The 21264-nt window shown below is 42.8% G+C and overlaps 1 protein-coding gene across 14 annotated transcripts in view; it reads right to left on the bottom strand.

The window, feature by feature from the left end:
• Positions 1 to 21264, bottom strand: part of MCF2L (MCF.2 cell line derived transforming sequence like) — a 331118-nt gene that overhangs the window by 191653 nt on the left and 118201 nt on the right. The window contains exon 1 of one of the 14 annotated variants that reach the window (XM_077158715.1): positions 2323 to 3528. The exons of the other annotated variants lie outside the window; for them this stretch is intronic. Within the exon in view, the coding sequence (XP_077014830.1) occupies positions 2323 to 2425 (103 nt within the window). The 5' untranslated portion in view covers positions 2426 to 3528. Of the gene's footprint in view, positions 1 to 2322; positions 3529 to 21264 lie in introns of those variants that run through there. 14 annotated transcript variants of the gene reach the window in all.

Below are 21264 nucleotides of genomic sequence, written 5' to 3'. Positions count from 1 at the left end.
ACTACTTTAAGAAGCTGATGGGATTGGGTACATCAGGATTCACATTTCTTTATATTTTAAATTGAAGAGCGGAATTTAAGCAGCCCCCATGCACAAGACCACATCATCTCACCCAGTGTGGACATTCCAGCCAAGAAAAGAATGTTAATTCAGTAAAAGTGAACATTTTTTAAATGATACTTCCTTCGATAAGAGTATAATGGAACCCCTATGCAGGAGAAAAGAAATGTCTTCATATGAATTTTGGTGGCAAATGCGTGGCTATGCAATTATACCAGGAACCACTGACGTTTTTACTTCAGTTGGGTATTATGATGTGTGAATAAAACTTTTTTAAAAGATAGAATATAATGGAATCCCGAACATAAGACATAGAGCACTTACGGCTGCCATCTGTGGCATACCAGAGCATGCTCTGAGGACTGTAAAATGACCACTGAATTCATTTCATGCCCCAGAAGCAGCAAGAAACCTGGTGGTATCCCCGTTTCACAGAGGGACAAGTCCACTTGCCCAGGACACACAGCTTGCAGGGGAAGGTGGGTGTGTGGAGCTGGACTCAGCCACACTGTCAGCTCTCTCTTATGTGGCCTCCCAGGGCGCCGGGTCCATGGTTTACAGCCCCCCCCCCCTTCAGAGTCCGTGGAGCCCTCGGCACCACCCTAACAGAGCTGGAGCCTGTGAGCTGGTCCTCTGCTGATGGCCACAGTGGCTTTGGATTGGTCAATTCCTGAGACCCTCCCACTGGAACTGGCCTCCGGTGCCATCTGAGACAGAGGACCTGGGCAGTGGAAGGAAGAGGCACAGAGCGCAGGTTCATTACCCACCTACCATGATGTGAACTCTGCCTTGGGGCAGAAATCGGTGGACACTGAAATAAAAGGTCAAGGCCCTTTTAACCCCGAATGATTTGAACTGAATCAGGGAAGGTATGGCTCAACAACCAGTGTATCTCAATAGGAAACGTATTTAGATAGACGCATTCTCTTCAAGCCCCAAAGCAAACGTTAAAAGAAAAAAAGGTGAACGTACTTGAGGGGAGCTCTTGCACCTGACTCCGGCATTCACACCACCTTCCCCAGCAACGCCAGGGCCTTTCCCAGCCTTTCCCCGTCCTGCCCACTGTCCCACCTTCCAGTTCACCAGTCTGCCACGGATGCTCCCTTAATCGCACCTGCTTCTAACCTGATTAAGGTTCCCTTAATCGCACCTGCCCCCAAAGGAAGTGCACTCTTTAGTTAAAAGGGGTTTAAACACACACACACACACACACACAAAACCATCTTGAAGAGCCAATTCCAAGAAAGGTGCAAGGGGCTGGCTCTGCCCTTTTCCTTCTAATGCCTTGCACATAACTTGGAACGGGGTCTTCATCAGGGCACCGTGTCTGGGGAACAGATTCCACTGCCTGAGGCCCAACAACGTGCCTGACGTCACAGAGGTAAGTGGCCCCCCCACCCCGCCTCCCGGGAGCCCTCCGGGTCTCCAAGTCCCTGAAAGTGGGAGAGGGACAGCATTTGCTACCATGAGGGATGAAGAAACAACCTCCCTCACCCCCACCACCTGAAATTAGGCACGAGGGAAGCTCTTTTTTCAGATTCAGGCAGTTTATTAGAATGTACTTTCTCCTTTGAAAGATCATTTGTAAAAATACTATTTTGAGATGTGTAAGCATTTAAATTCTACCGTCTGGCCGAGCAAACGTTTAAAGCTCTTGTCACTATCTTCTAGTTAAAAATGGCACCGCAAGAATGAAAAATACTGCATTGAGGACAGCCTGCATTATTTTGCGGGTGAGAAACTTTTTCTGATCGCCCAAGGCTGGTTCATTTGTATCTGGCCACAAAGACTATAAACTGTGACCCGGGATTCAGCCACCGGGTAGGGACAGGAAGTGGAGACAATTTTATTCTTCCACAGACAGAATTGCCCCTCGTGGGAAAATAAAAGGGCAACTGCACACAAACCTCCACTTGCCGGAGGGTTCTCCTCTTTTAGCGATTTACCAAGCCGACCTCCTTCTACTCTTTCATTCAAAATAGAAATTCATAAATCCATATCCATCAGAACCAGAAAACAAAACCGCACCCTGACATAACCGCACGCCTTCCCCACCCCCCCCCCCAATTAGATTGGCAGCCAGGCTTCAGGTGAAGACTGCTCAACACATCGTTTCCCAACCTTCTTTTAAAAAGTCTTGCAACCAGCACAACTCCTTTTGCTGGCCCCGTGTGGGCAGGATTGTTATGGAAGGCGCGGCTGCCCGCCCCGGGCCCAGCGCCCCGCGCCCGGAGCCCCGCAGGGCCCCGCACCCAGCCTCACCCGGCGGCCAGCGCCCCGCGGCCCCGCGGCGCCTCCGAGGCAGCAGCCAGAGCCAGCGCTGGGAACCTCTCCGCGCTCCGCGTGACGTTCCCTTCTCTGCCATGAGGTTCTGTCCTTGCACGAGTCACTCAGCAGAAGAGGAGGTTAACATTCCTGGGGGGCTCGCTCACGGAACGGCAAGGCAATTTCCACCCTTCCTTCAGCTCTCCGTTTTCTCGGAGAGTCTAAAGCAAGGCAGACAGGAGGAACCCGGAGTGGGGAGGCGCCCAGGACACTGATGTGCGCTCTTCTTTGACATCCGAAACCGGTGAACACATCCTCTGGCTACCTTGGATTTTACCAGCTCATGAAGGAAGGCCAAAAAGATAGCCAAGTCCACCTCTTCTGAGATCCCACGGGATGCTCAGCAAGTAGGGAGCACTTCCCCGCAACAGTTCCTGCTCTTTGTCTTGAGTTTCCCAGTTCCAAGTTCTCGCTACTGTTAACGGTTCTCCAGCTGCTTGCTGCTGGCGCGGGCAGACCACATAGGCGTCCAGTTCAGAAAGGAGCCCTCAGTCACCAATCTGCAGGCTCTACTCTCACCTCCAGGACCTGCCAGGGCTCCTCCTCCAACTCAATAGGCAGAGATTGAGCCCCATGGGAATGTGACGCTGAGCCTTGCTTTGCCCTCCGACCAAGCTAGAAACAGGCAAAGCCGGGGTGGCAGAAGAAAATGCCCCTTGCTCTTACAGAAAGGCTGCTACCAACTGGGGGAAAGTGCCACGCCCTGCCAATTTATCTGCAGAGCAGGGGTGTTTCCTTCCTTAGCCTGGGAGACTTGCATTGACCAGAGTTCCAAATTTCATGGAACTGCCAAATTTCGTGTTCAAGCCAAAAACATCTTCTAAGTCTCAGGAAGTCTCAAGTTCAAATAAACAACCACACACCAGGAGGAAGGGAGGGGAAGTGGCTGGAGGCTTTCCTAAAATAAACCGGGAAGTTCTGTCCTGTCTGTTACTCTTTGGGAGAAAGGAAACTGATAATGCTGCTGTGCTTGGCAAGTGACACTCTTTCCATTGAGAGAAGCTGGACCAAGTCCCGAGTCGTGACAGCTCCACCACCTTCATGCCTTAAGTCCAAGGATGCTCCAGAAGAGATGTGACGTCACAGCTCTCAGGTCTCCCGAATGACTGGCTCCTAAGGGGACGTGTTCCCTCCTCACAGTCTCATAGCTGGTATCTAATTTGCAAGGTGGTTCATTAGTACCACTTAAAATATGATAAAACCGAGGCTCATAGAGTTTAAGCATGTTTATTATATGCTTAAGGTCACATAATAAGAAAGCAACATAGGATTAGCATTTAGGGCTGCTTATGAAAGGCCATGCTTTATCCCTAAGACCACAGTTGCTCTTTTATAAGCCAATATAAGTAAAGCAAGCATATCTGGTTTGCAGCAAAACAATAAATAAATTTTATTTAATTTCAGCAGCTCAAGTGTACCCTTTCTCTCTTAAAAGTTCATAGTCGTTCACAAGAGTGGCTGAAGAAACGCTATTAAACTGATTCACTCTATTCACTGGGAGAGTCTGTAGCATTCTTAGAAGACTAGGAGAAGCCTGTGCCATCCACAGCCTGTAAAAGGCAGAAGCTCTCGTATTCATTTTTAGCTTTCCAGAGCTCTTTCGTTAAGTGTAGAATTGCATTTCTGAGAGCTAAATCTTCAGGTGTCAGGAGTCCAACTGTCACCCAGAGAAGAGAGAGAAAGGGAAACACAGGGACACTTGTGCAGCCTACACCATTCACTGCTCACCTCTCCTTCTCCCAGCCTGCCATACTCACCTCGTTCTGTCCCCCAGGAGCACCTGGGCTGGGATGTGCAGCATGCAACCCGGGGCCTCTGAGGAGGCTGTGTCATGTGAAGGGGGAAGATGGACTTCCCCTCTGTGCTGCCGCCAGTAAAGAGCTATGAGAAGAAAACAAATCTACGCAGCTTATAGTCACCCTCACTTCCTCCTTCACCAAGACGCACCAGAAAACCGTGCCCACCGTGAAAGGCACTCGCCACCCATTTTGTCAGAGCTTATTTTTTAATTTTTGTATTTTCACATTAGTTTCCAAGTGGAGGAGAAATCAATCATAACAACTTAGAGTCGCACACAATCAGGAGGAAACAGATGGCGTGTTTGATGTAACGCTTCCAGAATTCAAGCCATCTTCAAACGACTGGGAAAACCAAGCCATTTAACTGGTCTGTTTGCTCTACAGTGCCTCATGCACATACATTCAGAAACATGATTTTTAAATATCCAGGAATGCAACCTACAACCAATTAATTAATAACAGCAATGACATAACTATTCTTGAGGCACTACTGGGTTGTTTCTCTGAAATCAGCCCCTAAGTTTTCTATCCATGTCTCTCTTTTCCTCCAAGTCAGTGTTAAGGTACACAAAGAATATCATGCAAATTTGGAATAAGAGCCATTTACTGAGCAGCTTAATTAGTCAAAATGCACACGTGCATACACATATGGAGACTGTTATTCAATATATAATTTCCATCGAGGAAACATAAGTGTGGCTGGGTTAAATCAATTTTTCCCAAATCTCTAAAATGTCTCTTCATATATGTTTTAAAGATGCTATGAATTAAAACATCATAAAAAAAAATCAATCCCAAGATACAAGCCTGTTACTCACAATCTCTTAATTTCATCTTTTGTACAAAACATAGCCTTGGGGTGTGATGAACATCTCGAAAACTGTAATGTGACTTTTCCAGCAGTCTGCTGACCATTTCCTTCCCTAAGTTTCTTGATAGCTCCCCGGGGGTGAGTGGAATATATATAGATATATTCAAAATCTTCATCACACAATGCTGTCTTGCCTTAGGTTTATTGAGCATGGATTAGGGAAGTTTGAGGAATGGGTAGGTCATTTGAGAAGTGGATTGACTATTTTTGGACCCCAAGAGAATATTTTATACAATTAGCCTCAAGCTACTGTCAAGAAATTCATATCAATAAATGGTATAAATGTTGGCAGTAAAAGAGTCTTAAATTAACTATAGTCAGGGGAGTAGGGAGTTATTCAGTGCAGGTCTTAAATCAAATGAGATGTTGGGTAATTTAAAATTCAATACTTCCGTTATTGAATTCAGGCAGGGAGGTATGGGCTGGTGTTAAAGTTTCAGTTCTCACTCAAGGACTCAGGTACTAAAAAAGTATTTTCAACCTTAAGAAAAAAAGATTATCGAGAAAGCATCACATATCCTACATGTACAGATGAATGAATTTTCACTAAGTGACCATCCCAGGGAACCCAGATGGAGAAACAGAACATTGCCAGCACCCAAGAAACCCTCCTCCAAATAGTCACTGTTCTGACCACTCATCCTGGCCCCTTAGTTTGCTCCTTGAGCTTTTTTGTTTTTTTCTGTCTTCTTTCACACAACATCGTGCTTGTGAGTTTCACCCCCCTTGTTGGGCACAGATTACCTGTTCTCAGTGCCAGGTAGCCTTCCTCCAGTAGTGTTGGATGAGTACTGAGGCCAAAAGGCAGGCCACGCATGGAACCTTCTTTCTGCTTCAGCCCCAGGTCTAGAATCTGATTTAAGAAGGTGGTTTTGCGCAGGAAAGACCAGCGCCCAGGCTTGGTCAAGCACAGCCAATGGGAGAGCCAGGGAAAGACAAGGCCAGCTGCTTGGCCCAGCAACGCCTTTCATGACTGTGCTGGGCCCTTCTCACCCAGTCTAAGCGCAGCACCTGAGAGCTGGCATGTCACTTCAACTGCAGCTCGGCTGTGTATGAATAAATGAATAAAAAATAATCAACGCCAGGCCAAGTCCCACTGTGAGATCACTTCCAAATTGTAAAATGTTTAATAGAGGGGTTGGAGCAGAAATGCTCTTTGACTTTTTTTTTTTTTTCAAGACAGAGATTTGGAAGCAGGACAATTGAGAGAACATATAAGGCGCTTTCAAGTTCTAAAATCTGATGCTTCTCTAACCCAAGAACAAAATCATCAAAGGAGAAGTAATCATTTTATAGAGTTCAGGACTTAGTACTCTCTAAAATGAGTTTTTAAAATGATATACTTAATTTGAAAAAAAATTAAGGATTCCATCACAACAGACTAATAATGCCTAAATCTAGCAATTATACTCATATCATATAAACTTAGAAATCTATTAAAATATAGCTAATAACACACAGTGGTACTAGGTCATTTATAAGGTTTCAGTAATCTTTCAAAGACACAGATTGAGACTTTGCTGGGCCAAATTTTAAGTAAAGATTCTCCCTGCACTGGCAATAAATATGAAACATTTGAAATGCTGACTTATCTTCTATACTTGAAGTTCTAACACTTCACATTAGGCAGTGGTTTCATGTCTGAAATATGTTCCTTAGTGCAGCTTTTGGATCTCAGGCAGGACTTACTGATCTGATCGGTAAGAGGTGGGCAGCAGCTTTGTCTTGCTCACCAGTGCCCTGTAGTGCCCAGGACACAGCAGATACTCCCTAAGTGTCCAGTGAATGAATGAATGAATGAATATGTCTGTATAAATTAAGAATCTATCAGTATGCAACACTGCTCCAGCCAATCATATTTTTAATTTATAGATTCATGCTAATTAATAAAACAAATTATGAAAACCTATATGCATTAAGCAACTCTACCTGGTTACCATTTAAATATCAATTGATATGTTCTCCCTTCTTTAAAGACTCAGAAATTAAAGTATTCTTTTAACGTGTTATCTTTACAAATAAAGAATCCTTATAAAAATGAAACCAAAGTTGGGTTTTAGTTCACCACCCTAGTGTCCTGCTAAAAATGTCATTAACGAAACGCAATATGAGTTCTTTCTCACAGTGAGTAAAGTACCAAAACTGTGTGGTGTGACCGTAAGATTGAGGAACCGGTTTTCCTGATTTAGGGATTGGTCTCATTACTTTAACACTACTTATAAAATAATAAAGCCAGAAAACCAGACATTTGCTGAACCCCCAACTTTGGATACCCAAAAGCCACTTAATCTCTAAAATTAAGAAAGACAATGAACGCTTTAACATGTTCAAATTCACGACTTAAAATTTCCTCAAGAGTCTCCTCCCCAAAATTTGATTTCCCCTTAGCATCTGAGTATCTTTGGGGATTTAAACTGGGACAATGATTCCTCTGAAGGAGAGACAGCCAGCATTCTACTTTAAACCCCCCTTCATAAAGAGCTGTGTGTTAAAGTCTCCAGATTAAATGGTGCCCTCTATTTAACAGGCAGCATCGTGGAGAATCAAGTTTATTATACGACCTCTAATGACAGTCTAACTACAGTTTTTTCTTCAGTTCCACACCCTCTCAGAGACTTCCTTTTTCTTTTCACATGCTTTGAAAATCACAAGCCCGTTATTGGGATTATTAATAAACTAATAAAATTAATAATATGTAATCATAATAATGACAGCTGGCATTTGCTGTGCATAAGTAAGAATTATGAGCCCAGCACTCACTAAATACGTGCACATATAGCAGCAATATCAACAAGCATTTACTTACAGCTTCCTGCCTGCTGAGGACAGCTCTAAATGCTTTTCACATGTATTGAACTTATTTAAACTTCAAATTTAGGAGGTTAAGTAATCTCACTGAATCCATGTTATAGATCAGGAAACTGAGGCACCCACATATAAGCCCTTACTCTCTCTAATACTCAAACCATAAGGCAGAAAACCTCATTTCCACATTTTATCCAAATATCACTACATGAATTTTAATACACTTTAAAATTCCAGGATTTAATTAGAATTTTTTAAACTAATTCAATTTTTGTATGTGTATCAAACAACTGCAGTGAACCTGTAAACATTTTGAAAGATAGATACAGTAAATATTTCTTTCTCCAAACCAATGTCTATAAAAGAAATATGACCAGATAAATTCTTGGTTGATCAGAAATACGATTATGTGAGAATATTATTTATAATAGTATAGAACCAACTCAAGGGATTAACAGTATGTATTCATGCACAGATGATCCTTCTGGTGAAGAAATGAGTTTAGACAGATAGAAAGAGCTTTTAACCAACCATAAATGCACTCTGTATGTCGGGTAATAGGTGGAAATAAAGTAGATTCACAAAATACAATCTTACTGTCTGCAGCTAAACTGAAGAAAATTACATTTGGTTAAATTTTGAATCGAAACTTAAGAGACTGTTAAATTATTCTCTTCTATTGAAAATGTGTTTCTTAGATACAACACTCATTTTGTGAGTAGCTGAAGCTCAGAAAACTTTTCAATGCAATGTTTATTAATTGTTATTAATTACAATAAAATCAGAATCTGACTCTAGTCATGCTTCTTTTACATTAATGGTCTCCAAAAGTCTGATTTCTAGCTACCAGCAAAGATATACTAAATTCTTAATAAATGAACTATTTTTATAAGCATGTAGGGTGAAATCTTGGTCACCCACAAACAGCAAACGTTCTCTCACCAGGAAGTTCTGCAAAAGCAGACAAAAAGAACGTAAGAATCAGATGCCTTTTCTTCCAATGAAACCAGACTTGCATAAAGCGAACCTACAAATTAAATGAAGATTGTAGAAAAAGCTTCCACCCAAATCCGTCACACTGAGTGGTCTTAGTAGACTCAAAATAAGGGGAAGTTTGCAAAAGTATAGAGCATGGTGATTATCTTCAGGAAACTCCATATCTAGTCGGATGGACAAAAGCAATCCATGGAACAATTCACAAGCAATGCAAAACAGCACACAGTTAAATGCCAAAACGGGAGCTATATGGGGAAGAGGGGGAGGGGGTACAAGGTCAATAGAGCTTGCTAGAACAATCGGGGATTGATTCAGAAAGGAGTTAGACCCTGAACTGAGCAAAGAAATGGGAGGATACTATAAGAGACCCTGGAAATAGGCAAGTCAGAGAAGGTCAAGAAGGTCAGACAAAATGGCAAAGAGCATGTTGTTTTATGGATATAGTGCTACCAAGACAAAATTCAGTTAAATCAAACCAGTTTTAAAAATTTGTTTATGTTGTTTAAACAAAGGGATTGGATCATCAGCAACAAAAACAGAAGTATCAATGTGATTGGTTTCTACAAAACCAAATTAAGATTATCCTCTTCCAGCATCTTTTGGAATCACCTTCGAGGTCTCTCTTACATTTTAAAATAAACCATCTTTTATACACCCCTCTTCAATCAAGAATAGTTATCTTTTTAAAACAGCAGATGCTCATGTGCAGCCAAGTCCTTTGAATATGAACATCTCAGAGACATTTTCAAAAATATTTTGAGCAGGGGTAGCGATTTTTAAAAATCACTGAATCTGAGAGTTAAAAGGGACCCGGGAGGTAGTGGGGCCTTGAGGAAGTGGGGCTGGGCTCCACTGCAGCAGTTACAAGCAGTCACCTCTCCTAGAGGCACTCCATTTTGGCATCCTTTGGAAAAATGTTTCTTTTCATCAAAATCTGCTTCCTGAAATGTCTACGCATCGACTGACTCACTGCCCTGATTCACCGTCACGGGAGAAGAGAACCCTCGCGTTCCTTTATCCACGCACCAGCAACTGGCGGTGGATAAAGGGCAATGCCACGCCTCGGCTGCATCTTCTCTTTTCCAACCACACTAAAAGGGAACATTAAGAAATTTTATTTTAAAAATTAGAAGAAAATGGGATGACTCTGTGGGCTGTTACTAGTGCTGTGCTCCCACTGGGAGCCTGGTTGTTCAGGTTGGAGTACTCAAACCCCACCATCGGAAATGGACAGCATGGCAGATGGAGGCTGTACGTACCCCAGAAAAACACGGTCTTAAATTTAATCCATCCATGTGGGTGTGAACCCACTGTAAGGAGGACCTTTTGATGAGGTTATTTCAGTTAAGGTGTGACCCACCTCAATCAGGATGGGTCTTAATCCTATTACTGGAGTCTTTACAAGAGAATGAAATTCAAATTGAGAGAGAAAGCCACAGAGGGGGCAGAGGCTGAAATCAATGGAATTCAGAAGAGAAGGGTGAGACCACGAGGACGACCACCGTGTACCTTGCCATATGACAAGTTAAGGACCGGGGGTCTTTGGCAGCCAACCCCAGAACGCCACAGTCTTGGTGAGAAAGCATTGCCTTGAAAATACCTAGATTTGGACATATTTCTGGCCTCAACATCGTAAGCTAATAAATCCCCATTGTTTAAGCTGAACAATTGCATGGTATTTGCTTGAGCAACCTAGGAAATTAAAACAGTCAGCTACTGCCTCAACAATGCTGCATAACATATTGCCCCACCAACTCAGTGACATTTAACTATTTATTCTCAGAGCCACAGATGTGTGGGTTGGCTGAGGTGGCTTTGCTCCACAGGTCTCATTTTGGAGTCCAAGCTGGAGGGGCAGTGGCTACCCTGGAGCACGTCTCACAAGGGATCCCCAGGGAGCAAGAAGGGCCAGCTGAATTAATATCAAGCATAACATTTACCAAAACAAATTACACGGCCAAGCACAAAGTCAGGTATACTTTGTCCATCGTCAAGGAGATGAGAGTGAACATTTATCAAAATATAATCCAAAGTCTCTCAATGTGCTATGATCATCCTCTCTCCTCTTTGTCATAAAAACATTGAGAAAGCCTTAATTAAAATCCTGACACTATGAATATGAAGTTTCTTTGACTTCTCAGTCTCACACTCTCATAAAAAATAGTTTATTATGAATCTAGTGTATATTTGCTGGTAACCAAAGATGATGGCTTTCCTACTCAAGTGCCCCTAATTTATTTAAAAATCTGTGCTTTGTGAAGGCTGTCAAGGTAATTAGATTTTCATTTCCCCAATTATGCATTTGCTTTTTGAAAGTCAGAAAATTATTCACAAATTTCCAATCTTTTGCTGTTACACCTGCTTGCCACAATTTCTCAATTCATCTCAACAAGTTCTTTCTGCATCTCATTCCCACTACAAACACACACGGAGAACATTTTATGTGCCGGTCCTCAGGGAACACGTGGTTGGCAGAAGAAGTCCACAAAGCAAACACTTAAGTACAATACAGAAAGGTTCTTCAAAGGCAGCCAGTGTGCTACACAAGGGAACACAAATAAAGGAGCAGCACGTGCAGTGTGGGAGAAGGCTCTCGCACACATGGGCCTTGGGTTGATTCCTGAATAGAGGTCAAGTACTAATTGACTAGGCAGATGGCAAGGAGCAGGGAACTGCAGACAGAGAAGACAGCATGAGCAAAAGCCACCCGTCATATTTTCTTTTACCTTCCTTTATTAGAGAAGTTGTGGGTTTATAGAACAATCATGCATAAAATACAGGATTCCCATATACCACCCTGCCACCAATACCCAGCATGGGTGTGGAACATTTGTTACAACCGATTATAGTACACTTTAATATTTGTATTATTAATTAAAGTCCATGGCTTAACTTAGGATTCACTGTGTAGTGTAGTTCCATGGGCTTTAAAAAAAAGTTTATTCCATTACCACACATATAATTTAACAGCTCCCCTTTTAATCATATTCAGATACATATATTTCAGTGGCATTAACTGTGTTCACAATGTTGTGTTACCATCACCACCATCCATTATCAAATGTGTCCATCATTCCAGATAGGAACCCTGTACATTTTAAGCCTTAATGTCCCATTCCTTATCTCCATCCTCTCTCCTTATAATATATATTCTAGATCCTGACTCCACGAGTTTGCTTATTCTAATTGTTTCAAATCAGCGAGATCATACAAAATTCATCCTTTTGTGTCTGGCTTATTTCACTCAACATGGTGCCTTCAGGGTTCATCGGTGCTGTCACATGTATCAGGACTTCACTCCTTTTCACGGCTGAATAATATTCCACTGTGTGCGTGTGTGTGTGTGTGTGTGTGTGTATATATATATATATCACCTTTTATTTACCAACTCATCCATGGATGGCACTTGGGTTGCTTCCATCTTTTGGCAAGCATGAATAATACTGTTGTGAACATCAGTGTGCAAATATTTCAAGCCTCTGCTTTCAGTTCTTTTGGGTATGTACCTAGTGGTGGTGGGGTTGCCAGGTCACATGGTATTACTGAGTTCCTGCCATGGGCCAGGTGCTGTGCCAAGTTCTGCAGCCACTGAAGCCCTGTCCTCCTGGAGCTCACATTCTAGGAGACAGACAACAAATGGACATGAAATATCATGTTCAGTACTGATCAGGGCTATGAAGAAAGCTAAAACTGAGTGTGGGCAGGGTATCTGATATGCAGAGAAAGAGTGGGTTGGGAATAGGCAATCCTGGAAGGAGCTATTTGAGCAAAGACCTGAATAAAGCAAGGAAATGAGCCCTCTGAGGGTCTGGGGAAGAGAACACCTGACCAATCTGAACAGAAGGGTACAGTGAGTACAAGGCTCTGAGGCCACCAGGAGCCTGGCATGGGAAGCCATTAAAGAGCTTTGGGAAGGGGGCAGTAATATCATCTAATTTCCATATTTTTAAAGATAATGCTGCCTGCCCAGTGCAGAAATGTTTGTGGGGAACAAAAAAGAAGTAGGGAAGCCAACCGGAGTTGCTCGACTTGAGATGAAGAGGCCTCAAAGGGGAGGTTGCAGATAAGCACACTGATTGCTTTCTGGTTCATTTTGTATTATTCTGTTTTCTTTTTTTTAATTTTAACTTTGAGTTACCTGCATTTTAGTCTGCTGTCCATATCATTGGGAAATATTCATCACTGAATTTTGCTTTTTTCCATATTGGTGTTCAAGTATCCCAGCAGCATGGATGAATTTCTCTCTCTCAATTTTCTACTGGCCTTTCCTTCATCAGACGTTCTATTTTTACAAAATTAAGGATGTGTTTCTAGAATCTATTCTACTCCCTTGGTTTATATTTTATATTTACATTTAAACAAGTATCGCATTGTTTTAACGACTCACTTGGTAATACATTTAAACATGTGACTAGCAGATTTCCACCTCACTGCCCCTGACCCAGTTTTTACATTTGCAGTTTGCTTTTCCCCAGGAATTTTTAGTTCTGTTATCCCTTTTGTTAAATCTCTAAGCAGATGTTGTCTTCTTTACTAGATGTACTTTTTCAATTAAAGCGCATGCTTTGTCTCTTCATTTACGTTTCTTAAGTTTTCCCCACTGAAGTTCTATGGTTTTCTTTATATCAAACCAGGTTACTAATTTTTTATATTTTGAATGACTATCATGTGATTCCCCCCAATTTAATCATGAGCTTGTTATTATTAATATAAGTTAAAGCCTTCTCTTTTCCCCAGAAATGGTGTCAGTTCCACATACTCAGAAACTTAGTGGACTCCAATCTCAGCCACTTTTTTGGTTGATTCATTTGGTTTTTATTCAGTTAGCACTTTTTTAAACACGAGGACTAAAGGCAGGGTGCTAGTAGCCACAGGTACAGGGGAAAAAGCAAATGCTCCACAGCCCCCAGGGAACAGTCTTGATGCCCCCTGCCCCCCACCCCAAATAACTCACCCCCAGCCTCCACCACCCTCCACTCCAGCTTTGAGCACCCACACGAGACCACATAGTATAGAGCCCATGTTCCAGTTCAGCAAATCCTGGGTAAATAGGTAAACTAGCTGGTGGTGAAATGACTGGAATAAATTTTTTAAAAAATACAATGGAAATCTTTCTATAGCTGCTGCTGATAAAAATTATTTCTAATGCATTGCTTTTTTACGTTAGACACCACTGAACTTCATTCACCATAGGAAAAACAATTCTGGCTGTAAGGCCTACAATGTTACGAAAATGAGACAACTCTCCTTTTACAACTATGTGGCTCATAGGTCATGTAAGGAGAGACAAAATAAACCAAATATAAAACAACTTGTTTGCATATAAAGGTTGGTTAAATTTGAAATCGGCACAACTACTAAAAAAAAGGAACCCTTCAATCAGAAGGAAGCAAAATAATGCTTAGGTCCACTTGAAGATACTGCGTTTTCGGAATAAGCCACTGCTTCTCATTAGGTGTTTCCTGACTCGGCTCCAGTGAAGAAATGTTTGTGCTTCGCAACTCATGCATCCAGCTTCCTACATTCTCCCTGCCTTCAAAGGCCCCCTGTTTCTACTTCTTTCATTTCCTACTGACGATCTCCTAATGCACAGAAATATTTCCTTATGTTCCTCGAGTGGTAATAAGTCAGAATAAATAGGTCACCACTGTTGAGTCTGATGGGCCTCGGTAGACCTGCCACCCCCTGGACTCCCTTCTCTGCTGCTCCTTTCCCTACTTGGGGAACTGCCCAGCACAAATCATCATTTGCCTTTCTGAAAAAAAATCACACACTCAATTCACAGTGGCTGGCGGGCTGCTAGCCACTGGCAGCTTCAGGGAGTGCAGTGACTTCAAAAGAAGGTCTGGCTTAAATGCTTCAAGAAAGTTTGTTCCTTGGTAGAGAGCTGCCTTTGTCCTCCTCCTCTCTCCCCTCTGCCCCGCCTTTCCACTTGCCCGTCTCTCATCCAGTGAATAGATACCATGTCTCCGACTTTAGCCTTCCTTGTTTTCTCTCTCTGATCATTTCTTTCTGTATTGGGGGAACTTTCCACCCTCCCTAGAAAGCCTAAGCATAGACAAGCCTTCCTTGAACCCTTTAACCTTCTCTCCAGGGAGCCGAGTGACCAGCTGCCCTTTAACAAGGAAACCAGAGCTGGGACATGGCTCGGCAGGACGATGAACCGAGCTGAGCTGTGCTGTGCTGTGGGTCTGGACCGGTTCCCCAGGCTCATGGCGCCCCTGGTGGGCCAGGTGTAGGAACGAAATGTAGGAGCACCCTTTGTGGAATTTTCCAGGTGCTCCCAGGGCATCCTTCCCCAGCCCCTTCAGCTGGATGCTAAAAGAGGTAACTTCAGGTTGCAATGTCAGCAGGTGTCTTCCCTTGTGTTTGTTCTGACCTAGTCCCTTTCCACCTTGCTCAGAAGTGCTTGCTCAGCAATTGGAACTGGCTTGCCAGTTGCTCACACCTGGGCATCTTGGTAAGTAAGATTCTTAGGCTCCCTTCAGCACATACCAAGCAAACCTTCCCACAGTTCTCAACCTTGGCTGGAAATTAGCTGAGACCAATTAGATTAGCTTCTCTGAGGGCAGGGGCCAGGCACCTGTGTGGTTCCCGCGCTGGCACCTTCATCAGAATCACCTCCAGGTTTGGTAAAGCACTGAGTGCTGAGTCCTCTCCCCAGAATGTGCTCTGGCAGGTCTGGGATGGGGCCTGAGAATGTGCATTTCTAACCAGTTCCCAGGTGATCCTGGGTCCTCGGACCACACTTTGAGAATCACTGTGTTAGATCGTGGCAAATCAGAAATACCAGAAATGGACCGTTCTAAAAATCAATCAGTCAATCACTAATTTCAACACAGATGCCTCCTCTTTCTGCTTGGAAACTCTAAAGCACACTCCTGAATCCACTTATGAGAACCATAAAAAAAAAAATCCTGTTAAAAATGGTTTATTTTTAAGACTAGTTTCCACATCTTATACTCACACCTATTTAATTAGAAATACAAATTACATCTTACAAAATATTCAACAACCCCTCACAAATGTTTATTGCACTTGCCTGTATGATTTTTCTTTGAAGGACTTCAACACATTTTAAAAATGGATTAAAAAAACCAACCTGAGTCCAATGGAGTATTCCATCAGAGGGCTAAGCCAGCAAGCATGGCAGGGGAAGTGTTCTAACGCACCAGCTGGAAACTACTAGATGGATTTTAATAAGCAGGGTGGCATCCTGCCAGCATGCTGTGATCATTACATTGAAAGCTCTTAAATTCAGTGCCATGCAGAAATCAGTTCTATGCAGAAATGCCCATACCCCAGACCTCATGGCTGGGTTCCACGGGATTCTTTTCCTCTGATAGGTACACAGAGGGTGGCCGATTATTGTATCATCAAGGTAGTCCCGGGAGCCTTCTTATCACCTGCAAGCCCCCTCGTGCTCCGCCGGTCCCTCAGCACCTCACCTCTTGCTACTACTGCTGTGCTAACTACCCTCTCGGGTCACAGTTCACCCTCCCAGGAAGGGTGTGTGGCCCGAGAGCAGTGGGCAGCTGAAGAGATGCAGGTGGCACGGAGGAGCCCGGCACAGCAGGGTGACAACCTCCTACGCCCAAATTTCTGGGTGTTTCTATTGGGAAACAACTCAGAAGTGCATAGGGAATAAGATCTGGGATCTAGCACGGACGTCAACAAACTTCTGGTGAAGTCTTACAGAGGGGACTACTGTTCTGTTTTGTCACCATATCTGGACACCTCACATCCATTTTCCCAAGCTCATCTCAGAAAAACATTATAACCCACAATTGTCTTCTTTTTCTCTCTAGAAATGAATGAAGCTATTTTGAAAGAGGCACATGATTTTTTAATGAGCTACTCTTTACCCAAGAGGAAAATTAAACTGCCTGGGCCCCTGCCTCAGTGAATCTTTTTGTGGTAGTTAGATTCAGGTATCAACTTGGCCAAGTGAAGGTGCCTAGTTCTGTGCACCTTCACTTGAAGGTGCTGTGGACATGAGCCAATGGCATGTGAACCTCATCTGTTGCTGATTATATCTGCAGTCGGCTAGGAGGCGGGCCTGCTGCAATGAATGATGTTTGATTTAATTGGCTGGTGCTTAAATGAGAGAGAGCACTGTAGCACAGCCCAAGCAGCTCAGCATACCTCATCTCAGCACTCGCAGCTCAGCCCAGGCCTTTGGAGATGCAGAAAGGAATCATCCCGGGGGGAAGTTATTGGAACCCAGAGGCCTGGAGAGAAGGCCAGCAGAGATCGCCCTGTGCCTTCCCACATAAGAAAGAACCTCAGTTGAAAGTTAGCTGCCTTTCCTCTGAAGAACTATATGTTAACTAAATAAATCCCCTTTAACTGAAAGCCAATCCATCTCTGGTGTGTTACATTCCAGTAGCTAGCAAACTAGAAAACTTGTCATGTGCATTAAAACTCTGTCTTGGTTTCCTCCAGCTCTGAGTGCACTCAGGAGGACAGCCCCAGTTCCCCTGGCCCAGTGATCCAGACAGGTGACTTAAGGTCTCCATGTTTCAGTTTCCTCACCTGCACAACAGGGAAGCAGTGAAGCCACCCGGGGGGAGCTGCCATGAGGATTCGATGAGGTTAGGGGTCGCGCATGCTTAGCTTCGATACCATGTTAGCCAATCTCAAAAGGCTGACCGTGTCCCAGCAAGTTTACAGGAATCCAGAAGATAGGCTGAAGAATGCGGGGCTTAGGGGCAGTGCAGAAACGGGTAAGAAGAAAGTTCTTGCTAATTCTACCTCTGGGACAAAGGCAATGATAACATTAGGGTCTAATATTAGTTTTTATGTGATTTAAGGCAAATGGCAAGGTCTGCAGAGCATCCTGGCGGCCGCTGGGCTCCCTGAGAGCAGTGAAGGGCTGCAGAGGAATCAAATGATCGCAAGTGCCTTTAATTACATCAACATGGAGAAAATGGCATTTACATGTGTCTTCTCCGTCCATTAGAACTCCAAATATGAAACCAACAAAATGACTGTAAAAATAGCTACCTCTTAAGTGGCTACTTCATTTTTTCCATTGTTCAAACCCAAACCCTCAGTATTCCTTGATTCTTCTTCTTTTTCTCTCATTCCCCACATCCAGCCCTGTCAACTCTGCCTTTAAAATAGGCTCCCACCCTGTCCCCTTCCGTCTTCTCAGCTGGTGGCTAGAGCAATCCTTCAAAATCAAATGAGCTCCTATTAGCCCTCTGCTCAAATGTTTTGATGACTTCCACTTTCACTCAAAGGTAAAGCTGAGGCTCAAACGGCAGCCTGCAGTTCATGCACAATCTCTTGCATAAATATAGACAAAATCTCGTATAAATGCAAAAACAAAAATCCTTGGAATATGTTCAGGCATTTCTGGGTTAAAACTTATTTTCACTTATTAATGCAATAGGCCTCAACTCTAATTTTTCATAAAAGGAAGCTGCGAATAAAAAAAAAATGCAGGTTATAGCCAATCCACACAGTCTAGGCAGGGTCTTAGTTTGCTTGTGCATCAGGCTGACTCTTCAGACAATTCACGTTGGCTCAAGGTCACCAGGAATTGGGCTGAAGCTGTTAGAAAGCACTGGGGAAGCTAAATTACTTCACTTTGGGGATTCTTGGTGACAGAATCATTCTGGCTTCCAGCATCGCTGGGGGGAAGAGGAGCCTGGGGGGAATAAGCGCCGCCCCCGCCCAGGCAGCAGCTTTGGAGAGAGGAGAACTGGGATGGAGACTCACTGGAGCCCAGGTGTTACCTGGCCTAGGAAGAAAGGAGGGCAGCCAACAAAAGGCTCCACCAAGAGCTGCTCTAGGCATTCTGCCAAAGAATACAAAGGATGGAGAGTCCTGTGTCATCTCTCCAGGGTATAAGAGGAAAACAATACCAGCGGTGACATTATTCTTAATTGGCTTATGGGTAAGAATATGAGAACTAGTCAATGCTTTTATTTTCTAACTTTTCCTTTTTAAATCATTCACCCCAATGTTGCTTCAAGTTGAGCTTTTAACAAACTTAATGTAATCTGGAGGCTTTGTGACATAATGGAAAGACTTTGGGATTTGGGCAGAGCAGGGATTGTCAAAAACCACCTGTCACTGACCAGCTCTGCAAATTGTCCAGCGACATGGGACCTCAATTTCCACATCTGTGTAATGGGGTTGATATCTAAACCTCAAAGTGGTCATACAGATGCAGAGATACTATACATAAAGCAACTAGGAATATATGGGGCAAAAAGGTAAAAGTTTAAAGACATTTCTAAAAATATGTTGACTTCTATTGGGTAAAACATTTCTCATTTTTATTAAAAAGGGTTTAAAAGTTATTTTTCAATTTTTTTAGATATTAAATTCATGCCTAAAAGGACATCCAACTCCTTTATTTAATTGCTCTTGGGTAAGAATTCATATCTGAACTACTTATATGTAGGTATAAAGCAAGTGCCAAAAATAAAATACAAAGCAGATATCTAACAAGAAGAAGAAAGTGAATCTTTAAAAATTTTCTCTCTCCTTCCAAAACAAAGAGAAAGCAATGCTCAAAGATGCATGCATGGATCAAGCTGCCAACTGGCAAGGAAGGACATCGCGCCTTCTTACATCCCCCAGCCCTCTGTCCTTGTTTCTCGAATTTATTCTCTATAGTGATCTCAGGAAAATTACAACTTCCCCAATAAGAGAATGGGGTGAGAACATCTTTCATAAGTTACCAGACATGTGACAGTCATTAAAATTACTAGAAGAGGTGCTGGAGGGCTCTTCTGGACCTTAGAACAAACATCTAGGAAGGTAGAAAGACCAAAGCTATTCAGTTCTGTGAAGGAAACCAGGTTTATATCAAGCATGCTAATGATAACTGCAGATAACTGGTGAGAAAGTAGAACAAAGTTTATGAAACTCCTTTATTTTCAAGAAAACGTTACCTTCAGTACCATGGTGGTTTGAAATACATGGACCTCTAGAAAAACATGGTCTTAAACCTAATCCATTCCTGAGGGTGTGAACCCACTGTAAGTAGGACCTTTTGATGAGGCTACTTCTGTTAAGGTGTGGCCCACCTCCGTCAGGATAGGTCTTAGTTCTATTACTGTGTCCATTAGAAGCAGAAGGAAATTCAGAAATAGAGAGAGAAAGCCACGGGAAACAAGAAGCTGAACATCAATGGAACAGGGAAGAGAAGGGACAGACCACATGCCATGGACCTCGCCATGTGACAAGCTAAGGATCAAGGGTCGCTGGCAGCCAGCCCCAGATCACCATAGTCTGTTGGCAGAAACCATCAGCTAGATGACACCTCAACTTGGACTTTCTTTTAGCCTCAAAACTGTAAGCAAATAAATTCCCATTGTTTAACCCAACTCGTTTCATGGTATTTGCTTGAGCAGTCAAGGAAATTAAACCAAGCACCATTTACATTATTTACTAATGTGTGGTAAACTAATAAAGAGGTTTTTTTGTTCCCACTTTAAAACAACTGAGAAGGGTATGATACATTTTCATTTATCATTTCAACCAAGCCTATAGAAAGCCTTGCCCCAGATCAAAAACCTATAACTTAGGCAAAACTTGTATCAGAAAATTCTAATTCCAGGCAAGATTAGAGGAAAAAAAAAATCCACAACTTCCTAATAGTCTTAAGTGTGCAACCGAGACACTCAAGGATCGACTATAAGAGAACAACCCATGCCATTTGTTGGGTTTTGGGGAGCCCAGAGGTCCGGAGTTTATCTTCAGTTTTTCACTAATGGGATCTATGGTTTTGTGAACATGTTGACTTCCACAATTCCTCACGGATAACTCTTTTTTAATTAAAGTAGTTGTGAGTTTACAGAACAATCAAGCATAAAATACAGGGTTCCCATATGCCACCCTGTTATCGACAGCTTGCATTGGTGTGATATATTTGTTACAACTGATAAAAGCATATTTTTATGATTGTAATATTAACTATAGATAGTCCATGCTTTAACTTGGGGTTCACAGTTTGTGTTGTGCAAGTTACCGTATTTGAAAAAAATTTATTCTAGTATCATATATACAACCTACAATTTTCCCTTTTAACCTCATTCAAATATATAACTCAATACTGCTAATTACATTCACAATGTTGTGCTAAATCACCACCATTCATTACCAAAACTTTCACATCATTCCAACTAGGAACTTTGTACATTTTTAAGCCATATTTCCCTATTTCCTACTGAGATGCGAAACTAAGAGGTGAAATCCAGAGTCTGCCCCAGAGAAGCTAAGTGAGGGCCCCCACAGGCGCTCAGAGAGGAAGACACTGGAACCAGGAGCTGAAAGCAATGAAACCCAGGAGCAAAGGGCCCAGATGTCACCATGTGACAGAGAAACCCCGGAAGTCATGGACCTTAGTAGACTGGAGGTATACTCTTACTGATGCCTTAATTTGGATAT

The sequence above is a fragment of the Tamandua tetradactyla genome, chromosome 4 (genome assembly GCF_023851605.1).
Source record: "Tamandua tetradactyla isolate mTamTet1 chromosome 4, mTamTet1.pri, whole genome shotgun sequence".
Classification (NCBI taxonomy): Eukaryota; Metazoa; Chordata; class Mammalia; order Pilosa; family Myrmecophagidae; genus Tamandua; species Tamandua tetradactyla.
The sequence above is the reverse complement of the archived record's forward strand: the minus strand, read 5'-3'. Positions and strand labels throughout refer to the sequence as shown.